At 35.3% G+C, this 16,676-nt stretch overlaps 1 protein-coding gene across 4 annotated transcripts in view; it reads left to right on the forward strand.

Annotated features, from left to right (window-relative positions):
* The window catches only part of vwdel (von Willebrand factor D and EGF domains-like), a 113,498-nt gene that overhangs the window by 77,257 nt on the left and 19,565 nt on the right, over positions 1 to 16,676 (forward strand). For all 4 annotated transcript variants that reach the window (XM_039736953.1, XM_039736954.1, XM_039736951.1 and 1 more), the window contains 8 exons: positions 1,330 to 1,549; positions 5,509 to 5,646; positions 7,044 to 7,250; positions 7,643 to 7,789; positions 9,867 to 10,424; positions 10,736 to 10,831; positions 12,860 to 12,955; positions 16,444 to 16,539. In XM_039736953.1, the coding sequence (XP_039592887.1) occupies positions 1,330 to 1,549; positions 5,509 to 5,646; positions 7,044 to 7,250; positions 7,643 to 7,789; positions 9,867 to 10,424; positions 10,736 to 10,831; positions 12,860 to 12,955; positions 16,444 to 16,539 (1,558 nt within the window). The remainder of the gene's footprint in view (positions 1 to 1,329; positions 1,550 to 5,508; positions 5,647 to 7,043; positions 7,251 to 7,642; positions 7,790 to 9,866; positions 10,425 to 10,735; positions 10,832 to 12,859; positions 12,956 to 16,443; positions 16,540 to 16,676) is intronic.

A 16,676-nucleotide genomic window follows, 5' to 3' on the forward strand; every position in this document is an offset into this window, starting at 1 on the left:
CACACACAAGTCACATATCATAATTTAATGTGCACATACTTTAGTACAATAATTTATTCATGAACGGTGTCCTTAACAAACATTGTCGCTATGCCAATAAGCCTGTTATATCTGATTGTTGTGACAATAAGCAGCGTGAAAGGAGGTATCATTTTGATGACTGCAGGCAAAAGAAAAGCCCAGTATTACCTGTCATTCAGTTATCATTTTATAATGACAGTAATTAGAAAAAAATAAATAAATATAGCTAACTGTTGAGGTCATTTAATTTAACTCTATTTATGAAACAAGTTGGTGACAAATAAGTAATGCTTTTCAGATGTCAGTCAATATCACTGCATTTCTGATCTCTGTCTTATTCTTCCAAAAGGTTTCATCCCTTATGCTGTCATTTTTGAATTTGTTTAATTTCGTCACAGTGTAGGAACAGGAAGTGATCTTGGTGACATCTGATACAAGGCAGGAAACAACTGCAGACATAGATCATACAGACCTACACTATCACACAGACACAGGGAGGTTGTTTAAATGCCACTAAGAAAATGTCCAGGCTACTATTTATACTAGGGACTCAGAAAGAACCAATACAGTACATAAACATGTAGCTCAATGGACATTTATAGGATGTTTATAAATGTTACTAGCAAAACTACCTGTCGAAGAATCTAAATATATTTGCTGTCTCTTACCTATGTGTGCCTTCAGCACCTTTCCTCTGTATCTGTGTGTGTCTGAACCTCTTTTGTTGGGTACTTCCTCTCTCGAGTGCGTTTCTGTAAAGCCTGCTTCTCAGACTCTTATTTTCGATGCTCCTTTCTCTTCTTCTGTCACACACACACACAGACCTTAATCTTTAATTATATATTAGATTTCTATGTTGCTTCTATTCCTTTATTGCCATCTCATTGATGTGGGTGGGTGTTTAAATGCTTTGTGATGGACTCACGTCCCACTGCTGCCCTAAACCTGCTTATGTGGGTTGGCCTTGAGAACCCTAAATTAGAGATGAGGAAATACAAAGTTCTGCAAATAGGTAGGAACAGTTGGGTAATATTTTTAGGTTTGATCATAATAAATGCAGTATCAATAGATCTTTGTATGATATATCATGTATGTATGTTATCAGGAGAATATATAATACCAGTCTCACAAAAGCTCTGCTACAACATAAGTAAATTGTATCCCATTTTCTTGCTGCACAGATTAAAATTTCAACTAATATAACTATATTACTAATATTTGGCTATGACACTACTGTTAGTGTTACTGTTTATTATAATATAGCATTATTAGCTTCACTTATTAAATAATCAAAAATTCTTCCTACAGGTAATTGTTGAGCCATGTAAGTGTTTAAATGGAGGAACATGTGTAACAAATATTAACTTTCCTCCTGGAAGTGGAAAATATGTTTGTGTCTGTCCCCGAGGATTTGAAGGTGACTACTGTAACTTCAACTCTGACAACTGCAAATCAAATCCCTGCATCTTCGGCAGGTGTGTGGACGGCCTCAATGCATATTCTTGTGAATGTTACTCAGGCTTTACAGGTCAGTTTTTTTCACTTTATCTTCTAATGATCATGTCAAAAGAGCTTTGTTTTCTTAAATTTTCCACCTTCTCTTATGGAAGATTATTAATGGGAAAATGAAATGCAATCCATAGATCATTTGGTTGATATCTTTTTAATTAAATATTAATAAAAATGCACCACGTGCATATGAATTACATTTCAATTTAGTAAACATGATTCATTTCATTTATTTTTGGCATAAATAATCTTCCATATTCATTAAGTGTTGAGTACACCTGAATTTACTTTATTTGCTGTATTGTATAACATGTAGGCAATAACATTCAAAACAAACAGCAAACAGTGGACATCACTGTCGTTTCATAATGCTTATAATCAGGTTCTGGTTTGGGTTTCTTCTGCATTGAAATTAAAATCAATCTTTCTTTTCATTAATCAGCAAGTTTTATATATTTATATAGGACATATCATAACAAGGCTCTTTCCAAACCATTCAAAAATACATTTCAAATAAATAAAACTAAATATAAGACAAATGGTTTCCTTGTGTGTGCAAGTTTATTCCTCCCAAAAGAAAAATACTTTAGAGTGGCCCAGTGTGTCAAGTTGTTATGGTTATGTATGTGAATGTGAGAAATAGTCCAAAGTATGGATGCTGTAATCAGGATTTTTAGGGCTGATACCAATCACCCATATCAGGTTACTTGATTGGCCGATTCCGATACCAATATATATATATATATATATATATATATATATATATATATATATATATATATATATATATATATATACAGTGGGTACGGAAAGTATTCAGACCCTCTTCAATTTTTCACTCGTTGTTATATTGCAGCCATTTGCTAAAATCATTTAAATTAATTTTTTTCCTCATTAATGTACACACAGCACCCCATATTGACAGACAAAGAAAAGAATTTTTGAAATTGTTGCAGATTTATTAAAAAAGAAAAACTGAAATATCACATGGTCCTAAGTATTCAGACCCTTTGCTCAGTATTTAGTAGAAGCACCCTTTTGAGCTAATACAGCCATGAGTCTTCTTGGGAGAGATGCAACAAGTTTTTCACACCTGGATTTGGGGATCCTCTGCCATTCCTCCTTGCAGATCCTCTCCAGTTCTGTCAGGTTGGATGGTAAACGCTGGTGGACAGCCATTTTTAGGTCTCTCCGGAGATGCTCAGTTGGGTTTAAGTCAGGGCTCTGGCTGGGCCATTCAAGAACAGTCACAGAGTTGTTGTGAAGCCACTCCTTCATTATTTTAGCTGTGTGCTTAGGGTCATTGTCTTGTTGGAAAGTAAACCTTCGGCCCAGTCTGAGGCCCTTAGCACTCTGGAGAAGGTTTTTGTCCAGGATATCCCTGTACTTGGCCGCATTCATCTTTCCCTCGATTGCAACCAGTCGTCCTGTCCCTACAGCTGAAAAACACCCCCACAGCATGATGCTGCCACCGCCATGCTTCACTGTGGGGACTGTATTGGACAAGTGATGAGCAGTGCCTGGTTGTCTTCACACACTGAGGAAAGGCAAGACACATGACAGCCCGCGTGGAGTTTGCTAAAAGACACCTGAAGTTCTCTGAGATGGTGAGAAATAAGATTCTCTGGTCTGATGAGACCAAGATAGAACTTTTTGGCCTTAATTCTAAGCGGTATGTGTGGAGACAACCAGGCACTGCTTATCACTTGTCCAATACAGTCCCCACAGTGAAGCATTTTTCTTCACACAGTTAATTGACATTGGCAATTAACACTGCTTAAATGTACATATACATACACTTATAGCTTTTAATCATTTTAAATTATTTATTGCACTACAGCTTTTTGCTGTTAAAATATGCATTTACTATATTTATACAGGAGTATTTTTGTTCTTTACTGTATCAGCTAGACTTTCATAATTCTTCAGGTATTATTATAAATATGGACTACCAGTTTAATTATATAATACTTGTTTCCTACCAAAACATATACTGTACGTCACACGGCAACAAATAATAAATACAGTAAAAATCTTTTTAAAAAGCTGCAAGCTTATCAAATGTTTATAAGTTCTTTATCAAGAAGACATAAGACTAATATGCTTAACAGGTTTATAATTAAAAGATACATGTGCTGTTAACCTAACAAGCCTTTTATTTACTAAGCAGCAATTTCAAATTCTTCTTTATCTAATTTGTTTTCCAATTAAAAATAAAAGTTGATGCACTTAAAACAAGCACACTGTCCAAACAGAAACTAAAAATATCTGAATTCATTAAAATATCTTTTCTTGCAGTTTGTCTAACTGCACAGGAAGATGGCTCCTCTGATTCCTTTTTTCTCAGTTAAATTCACTACTCCACTTTCATTAATGTAAAGACTAATATTCCAAACACCTGGCACTTTCTGCTGTACAGAAGAGTCTGCATTGCTAACACAAGCCTTGACTTGCTGCTCTTTGTTTACGCAGCACAAAGTTTGCTGATGCTGCTGGTGCAAAACAAGAGGGTGCTGGCTCAACTACCGTAATACCTTTCATAAAGGAGCACTGCAACAATTGGCTTTTGTAATCAGGCAATTTACCGATCACTGATCGACTCTTTTTGAGTGAAAATCAGCCAATTTAGATCAGCAGCCGAATGATCGGAGCATCCCTAGTCCAAAGCTCTGTGGAGTCAACAAGATGCAAGCGAATTGATTCAAAAGCTGTGTATAAAGGGAAATGATAAAAACATGCACTTTTTCATTAAAAATGTATTGATAAGTGTAAACAGCACAATGAGATTATTACTAAAACAGCTGCCATAGACTAGTGATAGTATGGCAGGACAGACAATAAAGAAATCCAACACCAGACAACTCACACTTAGTGACAATATGACATAGAACAATATATTGTGTACACTTGTGAAGTTACAAATATGGCTGTTAACAAGTCTTTTGACTAACCATAAGGCTTGAGGGTAGTGCCTGAAATGGACAGATGTAAGTGATGGTATCCTAGTCAAGCTTCAAACTCTGAACTCCACAATCCACTAAAATATGATTAAAAATCGAGGGGTTGGTGGATCCCCTTTAGGGTTTTGAGTATCACAATAAAAGATTGTTTCCCTTGCAGTTTTAAAGTGGCAAAATACATTACAAATTGATAAAGGAGCAGGTTTTGAATATACCTGATGCAAGCTAGTACACTCAAAAACACTTCTGGTATGCAACTGCTAAAAATTCTGAAATATCAGTACTCCATAACAGTGTGTACCAGCCACTTGAACCCCTGCTTTAGGGTAAAAATTGTTGTAAAACCTAGTAGTGTAAGTGCTAATGGTTCTATACCACCTACTGAGTGTGTCACTGTGCAGAGTGTCTGAGATCTTACATAATTATGTTTGCCTTTCTAAGGCATTTAATATCAGTAATATTATCAGATGCTCTTACCAGCCTCTAGTTCTTTGATATTCTGATCTGAGCAAGTGCAATCCAAATGTTTTGCTGTCACTTTAGAAGTTGGTGAGCATAAAGTAGTTGTAGGCATCCACATCTTTCTCGGTGATTCCAAGAAATTTAAAGCTGATAATCCTCTTCGCAGTCTACCTCCTGTTTCCTGAAGTTTATGACCAGATCCTTAGTTTTGCCGATATTAAGGAAAACAATCTTATTCTGGCAAAACTGCTTCAGAAGGAAAATCATTTTTTGTAAGCTAGTGCTGTCATTGTAATTAATCATTTCAATAATTATGGTGTCATCTGCAAATTTAATGATGGATTTAGTGCTATATATGGTCATACATCCATAGGTTAACAAGGAGCATAGCAGGGGCTCTAGAAATTCTTTTTGGCAACAAATGGACACAAATGATTAAGAGGTGATCCTTGAAAATTAAATATGGTATGCCATAACAGGCAGGCCCAAAACACAAGTTCAGAAAACATATGTACTTTTGTTTGGGTATTAAAAGCAGTTTCTTTGTCTTTTTAAGGTGAACAATGTCAAGAGGATGTTGATGAATGTTCATCAAAGCCCTGCTTTGTGGGAGTTCGCTGTAATAACACTTTTGGATCCTACATCTGTGATTCATGTCCAGAAGGATACAGAGGAGATGGCAGACACTGTAAAGGTAGGCAGATAATATGCATTTATTTAAATAAAATTATATATTTCTGTTATGCCATTTAAAATGATGTTCCTCCAATTGTCACTTTAATATGGCTGATTATTATGATTTATATTATTGTTATTATTACTACTACTTTTTTACACTGTAATTGTTAGGTTTTTTAAATATTTTTTTCTTGCTTGTTGCTATGTTTGGTAGTTTTTCAGTTAGGTAGTGCAGTGATGTGCATCCAGGTGTAGTAGTAGGCTTTGTCTGAATTACACAGTCACTTAATTTTCAGTAAATAATATAATGCACAGATTATAAAGGTAAAATTAACAGTAATTTAAAGTTTTAAAAATATTACAGTGTCACTACTGTTGTAAAGGATATATGTGTGTGCGTGTGTTGGTGGGTGTGAAAATGTGAATCATTATTTTTATTTTTCCTCAGCTTTTATATTCTGTTGGATGAAATGGTCTCAACAGGGTGTTATTCTGTTGTGAAAAAAGAAAAATGGTGTAAGGGGTTAAAGGCCTCAAAAAAGACCCAAAAACCAGACCAGAACCTTCTCTGGCCTGCCTAAAAATAGGCCTCACCCTAGGCACTCTGATCCCAAGCTAAAAGAAGCTTCAGCCAGGTTTAAAATAGGGAACGGGCATTTAAACTTCCAAACTATATTTTAAATTTTGCTCAAAATACACCAACTGTCCATTAGGAGAGAACATAAACTGTCAAACCACTGGCTTGATACACAAGTCAAATAATCTATATAAATAAAGTATTGAATCACAAAGAAACAATGAAAAGACAAAATAATCCCAAAAACAGTATGCCTAAAAAGGCTACATAAGGCAACAGTGTCCAGTCCAAAATCCAATAAAGTAGCAAAACAATAATACAATAAGAACATCACTCTATAACCTCAATGATGCCCTGCTAGGACCATCTCTTCCGCATGATTATAAAGGCAGAGGTTAGTCTCAGCAGCACTCACGTCAGGGCGAACTTGCCTCTTGGAGTTCTACCCACAGGACACAAGAAACACAGGCAAACATTATAATTACACAATTCGTAAATCTTAAATAATAAATTAACATACTACTAAAAACTACATTAAAACAAAAGTACATGAAAAATAATAACTAAAAATTAACAGATATAGCCACGAAAAGGAGAATAAACATAAGCCACAGAACAAACTCTGCCTGTAGAATAACAACGGCAAGTTTAAATAAAGTTTTATTGTTATTTGCCTCACTATTCATTAAGGGACAGTTTTACAAGATCACTTGATTCGAAGTTGATGTCAGTAGATGCATTTATGATAATGACAAAGTTACATTCTGTTTTCTCTCTGTTATCAAATAAACATGGGTTATGAACTTTACATTTGACAGAAATATGTTTTATTTTAGCGGTCGAAGAATCTTTGAATCTGAATCCTTTTGTCAAAGAGGAAGAGGTTAAGAAGGTGTATCCTGAGGAGGAGGAAGGCAATGACAATAAATCTGGGCCAGAAATACAAACACAAATCAGTACCCCAGCTGAAAATGAAATAACTGAAACAAAGAAACAAACCAGTGTTCACCGTCAGCAATCACCAGGACGTAAATTTAGCTCTGGCACGTAATAATCCAATTCTTTTTTACTTTTTCTTCCTTAAGCAATTTATTCAATGTTAAGAGTGCTGGAACTCATTTTTAAATAAACAAATAAGGTGTTATTTTATTGACTTTAACTTATAGGCATAGTGATTGGAAATGATCAATAAGAGCAAATAATGAGCATTTATTAAGTAATCTGAATTTTGGAAAAGTCATGTGTTTACTATTATCTACCCGACCTGCTTGTAATATTGTAAATGCACATTTCTTACAAACATATGTTACAATTATAGCTTGATTGTTTCATTAACATTTTTTGTATTACTGTAACAACATTCAGATGAAATTACTATTTAAATGTAAAGTGTAGTATTATTTATTTATGTTCCTGATACTTTTATTTCCCATAGGCACTCAAAAGGGTTGTGCTGCTAAGCCGTGTTTCCCAGGTGTGCAATGCTTTGAAGATCCAGAACAAGAATCAGGATTTTCTTGTGGTGGCTGTCCTCCAGGATTTCATGGTAATGGTTTTACATGCAGCAGGTTAACTCTGACAGGTAAGCGCTTTTTATATATTTACTGTATATATATATATATATATATATATATATATATATATATATATATATATATATACACACACTGACATAGTATTTTCCCACAAATTGCAGATACTCATCATATTGAGAGAATTTTTTACTACATTGAAGAGGCTAGTTGTGCTTCTCAGAAAGATAAAACGTATCATTCCCCTAAACATACTGCATAATATGCTCATTTTTAAATAGAGCATCAAAAACAGAAGTAGGCTATTTGAAACACTTTCAAGTATATAGTGTCTTTAAAAAAGAATTAATCTCTTTTCCTTTAACTTTTAAGTGTATTGCAACATGAGATGTTAAACCATTAGATTAAGAAATTTTGTTTGTGAGTGTTCCATTTTTCTGAAAACAGAAAAAAAAGAAAACACAAGAAAAAATAAATTTTGTATCCTATTAAATGTTTGACTCCTAGAGACAGTGTTTATTTCATCCACTTCTAAAACCTTTGTTAACCAGTAAACCATTTGCATAAATCTTGGTTAACACTGAAAACCATAATGTAACAGCATTTGCTGATTCTTATTTTCAAAATTGACTTATCTTTGCTATGTCTAACAAAGCAACACGAGGACATCTATGCTTGTGCTGTACATCTTAAGCCTTTGCAGTGTTGCTCTGGCAATCCATTCAGTATACTTTGAAACAGCATTTATTTTGAAAATGTCTGTGTGTGAGTCATAATTGGGCTGTTATAAATATCTGTGTGCCTTTTTGCTTTTTTGGTAGTTGTGTTCACTGAGCAACACAATAAAACAAGTAATTCATCCAGATACTGTAATAATAGCATTCTCTTTTTAAATAGTATAATAGGGCATAACTGGTAGTACAGAGCATTTAAATAAATAAAAAAAAAACAAAAAACAAGAAAGCAAGTATAAAATGACACAAAGAGATAATTAACTAAAGATGCTAATCCAAATGCATTAACTTATCTGGGAAAGCTAAAGTTAAAACCAAAAGAATCCTATTCCAAAGTGTCTCAAAAAGAGAACACAATATACTAATTTACTTCTCACAATATACAGTGAAAGGTCACACCGGAGACAAAGACTGAGAAAAGGCCTTAAACAGCTAGCTGGTGGCTAGCAGGCGCTTTTTAGACTCTCTGGTAACTGCTACTTTAATGACCACAGACTTAATTTAGAATGAGACTAAGACCCTGACAGTTTATGCTACAACCAAGTTAAGCAGATGAGTGTTATAAACACCCTGAAGACTTCAATATTCGAGATAATTTTTGAAAAAAAAACAAAAAACTGGGAGGTAAAATGTTACTGAAAGATAAGACATATGCGTACTCAAAATTGAAGCTGTGAATCAAAATCAAAACTCAAGGCCAAAATCTAACTGAAAAATAAACATTGAAAATACTGAAGTTAGTCTTCTTTTGTTTAATAATAATCTGACACTCAAGTAACAGACTATTCTTTTGAATTACTGAACAGGTGGAGCTTGGTGATTGCGTTAACAATTTGTGTATTTCATCATTTTTTGATGCAGTGATTATTTTTTGGTTTGTTTTTCATTTTGATAGGTTTTGGAAAAGCTGAATTTCGGTAGTCTTGTTGCTGTTGTTTACACAATGCTCGATGTAGTGTGACATCTACAGGAATATAAATATGGCGGTGCTCACAACAGTCGCTCACTCTCTGTAGATTAAATTAGGTCTTTTATTTCTCAGTGTATTTAGTATTATTTTTAATGTAGGCACTAGTGTTAGGTGTTTCATAACTTTTTGACCCTTTGTTTGGGTTGCCAGGTTACTTTGATATTATGTTATAGGCCCTTGCATTTTCCCCTGAACACATCAGTTCTCTACAGTTTTCATCTCTTGGTCACAAAAATCGTGTGTCTCATAACAGTTAGAAGTCTTCATTTTGAATCTTTCTTTTGAAAATATTTTCCATACAAAGAAAGAAATTACTGCATGCTTGGTAATGGACAGTGTTTAGTAATGTTGCTTTCTTCTTTTTTTATTTAAAGAGAATAAATCATTTTCTTTTTCTTTTGCAATACTGTTATGTTTTGGCAGGACAAAGATCAAGAAGTACAACAACTGATACAGCTACACTAAATGTAGTAAACTTACCTACTCCACCCACAATTACGATGACTACAGATTCAATATCCAAGCATTCAGCCACAACTAAAAAAGCTGGAAAGTTTACAGTCTCAACAAAGACCACTGGGGAAATCCCACTTTTAACGTCTTTCCATAGGACTTTGAATTCTCGCCCTGAGTCTCCTCAAGCAAAACCCAAACTAAGCCTGCCATATTTAAATAGTAGGAATACATTGCTTAACATTGGTAATAAAAGAAACATTTCTAGGGAAGAAGTGAATGAAGACAAAAGAATTCCAAAAACTAGAACTTCTGGAATAACATATAAAGGATCTAAGGTGCATTCTGCCATTGTTCTTCCACAAGACTTATATGAATCACAAGAAAGGACTACATCATTTCCAAAATTGCTCACCTGTGCTGATTCTCCATGTTACCCTGGTGTCCCTTGTGAACCATCAGAACATGGGTCATTTAAATGCGGCCGCTGTCCATATGGTTATTCTGGAAATGGTGCCAAGTGTAAAGGTACTTTTTCTAAAATGCATACGTTTTTGAATGTTTCTGATGCTAAATTTATTATTCAGGATGAATTGCCACAGCACATATCACAAATAATTGATATGAAGAGAATACATTTGAAAATGAATTTAACTAACTCGTTTATTCAGCAAATGAAAGAAAACAGAATCACACATCCAGTCTTCTTTCATTTCAGGAGACTAATATCTTCTGGTAGTTAATGTATTAAAAGAATTAAAAGAATTACAGAATGCAGAGAACAATATAAAGCAATGAGTTGGACCCATTGTTAATTTAAATGTGTATTCTTGTTGAAGCAATTTGCAGATATCCATGTGGCAAGAATATGGAATGTTCTTTACCAAACACGTGCAGGTGCAAACCTGGGTATACTGGATATAACTGTCACATCGGTAAGTAACAGTCTCAGTTTTCTGTTTTCAATGTTGAAAAGTCTTTTATCTTCACTTTGTATATAAGGATTATATGTTATTAAATGAAAAAGCTTTTCATCTTGATTATCTTTTTACATATCTTCCTGTCATTCTGCATCTTGCTCTGTCACACCCGCCACCTGCAGGTGCTCTCTCCCCACATTTTTAAACCTCTTCTTGCCTGGCAGCTTCAACCCTAGTATCCCTCTATCAATATACCCAGCATCTTTCCTCTACACATGTCCAAACCAACAAATCTCCTCTGTCAACCTGCCCATCACCATTGCAAATAAGAAAAGTCTCAGAGCCGATCCCTGATGTAATCCTACCTCAACTTTAAACACAGCTGTCACTCCAATTGCAGACCTCACCACTGTCACACTTCCCTAGTAAATATTCTGTACCACTCTTATATACTTCTCTTCCACTCCCGACTTTCTCATACAAAACACAACTCTTTTCTAGGCACCTTGTCATATGCTTTCTCTAGGTCCACAAAGACACAATGCAGCTCAATTTGGCCTTCTCTTTATTTCTCCATTAACACATTCAGGGCAAACATTGCATTTGCAGTGCTCTTTCCTGACATGAAACCATACTGCTGCTCACTAATCATCACCTCCCTTCTTAACTTAGTTTTGACTACTCTTTCCCAAAACTTCAAGCTGTGACTGATCAGGTTTATCCCTCTGTACTTACTACAGTTCTGCACATCCCCCGTATTTTTAAAAATTGGTACCAGTACACTTCTCCTCTCCTCAGGGATCCTCTCACTTTCCAAGATTGCATTAAACAATCTGGTTAAAAACTCCACTGCCATCTCTCCTAAACACCTGCATGTTTCCACAGGTATGTCACCTGGACCAACAGCTTTCCTATTCTTCATCCTTTTCATAGCTTTCCTTACTTTCCTTGCTAATCCACTGCACTTACTGGATCACTATCTCCACATCATCCAACCTTCTCTCTTTGTCTCATTCTCTTCATTCATCAACCTCTTAAGTACTTCTTCCATATGCTCAACCCACTATCCTTGCTTGTGAGTATGTTACCATCATTATCCTTTATCACCTTAATCTGCTGCCCATCTTTCCCAGCTCGGTCCTTCCACCTAGTAAATCGGTACAGATCATTTGTCCCATCCTTAGTGTCCAGCCTCTCATACAACTCATCATATGCCTTATCTTTAGCTTTTGCCACCTATTTCTTCATCTTGATAAATCAAATGTGCCACAGAATATAAAAGCAGGGCTAGATTTTTGACATGACAAAAACCTAAATGATAACCTGAAGAGAAACTGTGGCATTATTATGAATGGCAAGACTAAGACCTCTGAGCAAAAAAAATTAACTCATTGTATATATGCTGTATATTTTAACTGATATTTTATTAGCCGAGGAACATATACAAAGTGACAGGTTGTCCATCCATTAATTTATCTTCTGAACCTGCTTTTGCCACTGTATTGTCAAAGGATTTTCATCCCTGCAGTCTTGAAAAAAAGAAAGAAAACAGTTCTGAACTTAATTTAACTTTTGAATCACTCCAATTAATCACTGGGATAGCTTCTTACATGCCATTATTTCCCAGCTTTTAGAATTCCCATTGACCTCCATGATACCCAAGTTTATAAGAAGCAGTGCACAGCCTTCCATTGCAGTCTGTAAACATGAAAATACTGCTATTACTAATATTACTGTACTTCTGAATGGACCGTGCATCATATCCAGTATCCAGAAATGCCTGGCTTTCATTACTACAGATATTCCTCTGTGACCCCAACATGAAGGAAGTGATACTCAAAAAAAATGAGTTGGATTTAAACTTTTCCATAGCTATCAAATTTTATACTTACAGGTACATTATAAAAAAGGAGTCTATATTTTGTACTTGGGAGAGATATAAGTTGCTTTCTGCATAATATATCTGGAAAATTTTCCATAACTGATCTTTACAAACCTAATACATTGTTTTTCTTTGTCTCTCTCTCTCTTTCTTTTATTCAGCTGTTTGTCGTCCAGACTGTAAAAATCGTGGGAAATGCATAAAGCCAAATGTATGTCAGTGTGCTCCAGGATATGGGGGGCTAACTTGCGAGGAAGGTAATGTCACAAACTTTACAAAGAGCCTTAGCATGGTTTGGGGCAGTCACCTGTATATTATTTTTCTGGCTGCAAATTGCAAATAAATGACAGCACTGATGTGCACAAACTGGAGTCCAAAACAGAAATGAGGGAATAGGGAAAAGGTGGAGGCTTTTAAAGGTCAGAGTAGGAAGTGACATCAAACGGGCCAGGATTGGAAAGGTCTTCAGCCACAGGCTCGAGCCCGGACGTGACATCAAGGGGGCCAGAGCCGGCAAGGCCTTTCTCTAAAGGTCCGGACCCAGAGGTGGCGTCAACAGGGCCAGGTGGAACTTGTCGTGAATGGTCTGTAGTTTGCTGTACATGTGCCTTCAGTACTTGTCCCTTTTCAATATCCTCGTATGTCTCAACCTCTATTGACTGGCATCCTTAAATAGTGGAAAATGTCGCAAAGTACAGTCTTCACTACTGAAGTGGAGACTGCACTTGCACAAGTACCTAGAAAAATACAGAATAAATTCTAATGCATCAGTCAGTAAGAATATATCAAGTAAGCCGGTTTTATAAGCCATATAGTAGTTTTCACTTTTTTCGGTTTCTTCATCTGGCTCACTAAAACACCGTAATATTGATTCTGTCTTAGGCTCCTATTTTAGACAAGTCTTTGTTTGTTGACTATAATATCTGGTCAATGGTACTTAATTTAATTCTTCTTATAGTATTTAGAAATTGCTGCTCCTATCCTTTTCATTAAGAACAACCTTGCAAAAACTGAAGGATTATTTTAGTACAATAAGAAAATGTGAAAATAATCCACCTTTATGATTAACAGAAAATCTTGAAGTACTAACGTTAGAATTGTATGTGTCAAAGCATAAGTGATTTAGGGTGGCATGATTGCTCAGTGGGTGGCACTATTGCCTAACAAGTCCAGTAATTTAGATTAACAATCTATGCTGAGTTCACATGGTCTTTAGTGTACAAATAGATTTTTTTTTTCTGTAATTAAATGCAGTATATAAATAATTACCTGTTTACCCACCATGTGAGGATTTGATGAAGTCATTATTTTTTAACAATAGCTATAGCCAGATGGTAATGGATAAATAAAAAACTACATCAAGAAAATCCTGGAGAAAATAAACACATAGAGCCTATGGCTTTTAACATGTCAAGAAAACAATGTTTTATTGACTACAGCCAAGTGGTTACATAGTCTCTCATGGGCATTCTGCTTTTACATTAGCCAAGTCACTATCAGTCACAAAATTATGAAGATCTAAAGATACCTGAGTTACTGTAGAAGTGCTGTATTTCATGCAACACTGTCTTGAAGTTTCACATACTATTCATTGCTAAAGTAAGCAATGTGATATGCAGACTATGTAACATGTTATGTCATAGCAGTTATGCTGTAAAAGATGGCTTGTGCATTTAAAAGCATCTGAACTTTAAGAAAATAAACACAAGACTCAGCAAAATTCTGTACTAGTGCATGAGCAAACAATTTAGGATTTGATTCTAGCTTTGTTCTTCTTAGTGTAGTAGTCCCTTCGCCATGCATCTTGTGTATCAACCTTGCAAACCACCTGAACTAATTCTAATTAAAAAACTTTAAATGAAAGATCCTCCAGTCACCCTAAACTCAAATAAGTATGTTCAATAATGGATGCACGAAGGCAAACTCACCCAGTATAAATGTAAGTTGAAACCAGAGGCCACATTGACTAGTCTTGATGAAGACTTAAGAGAGTACCTCAACAATACAGAAAAACATTACAAAGAATCTACCTCGCAAAGATCCTAGGGAATGCTGGGAAAGTGACCTATCAATCGCCATCTCAAAAAAGGAGTGGAACTCAACCAAATATAGATTACACTCCAGTTCTATTCATGCCAAGCATTCTATAATTCAAATAAAGATCTTTTATTGATCACATTTCTCTCATTTAAATTTGTCCAAAATGTATCCAGGGTAAGACCCAATCTGAGAGTTTTGCCATCTAGCTCCAGCATCACTAGGCCACATGTTTTGGGAATGCACAAAATGTATACAATTTTGGATCAAAATCTTTTCATATTTATAAGACAGCCTCAGTGTTACAATCATTTAAAATCCATTTTCAAAATGATATTAAAGTGCATAGAGAAAAATGGATTTTAATAACCTACACCACATTAATAGTAAGCAGACTTATCTGGATCAACCTGAAGAATCCCAATCCACCTTCTATAACTCAGTGGGTAAGCAATGTCCTATATTATCTGAAATTAGAAAAAATCTAATTCTGTCTTAGAGGATGTGTCCAAAAATTTTACAAAATATGCCAATAATTCAGAAATACTGTTTTAGAATGAACATTGTGTTCTGACAGCAAACTGGCAGGTAAACTTTATGAGCAGAACGGGGGAGATGCACGTAGATAAGAAAAAAGGGCCAAAGCCAGGAGATCAAAAATAGAAACTGGAGCCAAAATGTGAGACAAAATAATCGAGGTTGAAAGGAACAAGTTAAAGGTCTAAACTGACTTTGAACAAAGGTTTTTGATAGAGTTTTAGTATCTGTAGATAGGATAAGCAAAAGAACCCCTAACCGTCCATTTATATTGTCATGTTCATTACAAACAGGTCATGCCCGTAGAAACACAGGGAAGCTAACCTAACAACGGGAACTGAAAATGGCACCAACTGAAGACCTTAAATGTTGTCCAAGAAGTTACAAATACAAAACTATTAGAAATTTTGAGTAATTAAAGACAAAAACAGAAACCTCAACATCAAAATTTCCCAATTCAAGCACAAGATAATGCCATATATTCAAATGTTCCAGCAACAAAACCAAATCCTTTCTTTGTAATAAAGTTGAAGCAAATGCTTGTATCTGGTATGTTATTATTTTTATATGTTTGATCTGTTGAATGCCACTGGAGTGTTCTTTTTTTTGAAAATAAAACCCATCCATCCATCCATTTTCCAACCCACTGAATCCGAACACAGGGTCATGGGGGTCTGCTGGAGCCAATCCTAGCCAACACAGGAATCAATCCCAGGCAGGGTGCCAACCCACCGCAGGACACACACAAACACAGACACTAGGGCCAATTTAGAATCACCAATCCACCTAACCTGCATGTCTTTGGGAGGAAACCCACGCAGACTCGGGGAGAACATGCAAACTCCACGCAGGGAGGACCCGGGAAGAGAACTCGGGTCTCCTTACTGTGAGGCAGCAGCACTACCACTGCACCACCATGCTGCCCTAAAAATAAAATAAAAAACAAAAATAGGTTGAAGTTGGTATACATTACTGCTTTACATTTTTGTCTAATTAGGTAACACATATTTATCTTTGACATTTCCTTTTATATATATATATATTATATATATATATATATATATATCTATTTTAAATAACTTATCTGTGCTTGATACAAGAAGAAACAAAATGAATAAAGTAAAACAAATGTAATATTAATAGTTAGACACATCATTTGTATTTTTTGCAGCAAATTGTGACCCTCCTTGTCTCCATGGCGGTACATGCTTAGCAAGAAACCTTTGTACATGTCCTTATGGTTATGTTGGTCCCAGATGCGAAACAAGTGAGTTCCATTTCCATTTTAGTAAAAAATAAATGCATATACCATTTTATTTATTTATTTACTTTGCAATTTACGTTATTCTGGCTTTTGGTGGTGGGGTGAGTAAACAACTGTTCATGTAAGTAAGTATAAATGCC

The sequence above is a fragment of the Polypterus senegalus genome, chromosome 15 (genome assembly GCF_016835505.1).
Source record: "Polypterus senegalus isolate Bchr_013 chromosome 15, ASM1683550v1, whole genome shotgun sequence".
Taxonomy (NCBI): domain Eukaryota; kingdom Metazoa; phylum Chordata; class Cladistia; order Polypteriformes; family Polypteridae; genus Polypterus; species Polypterus senegalus.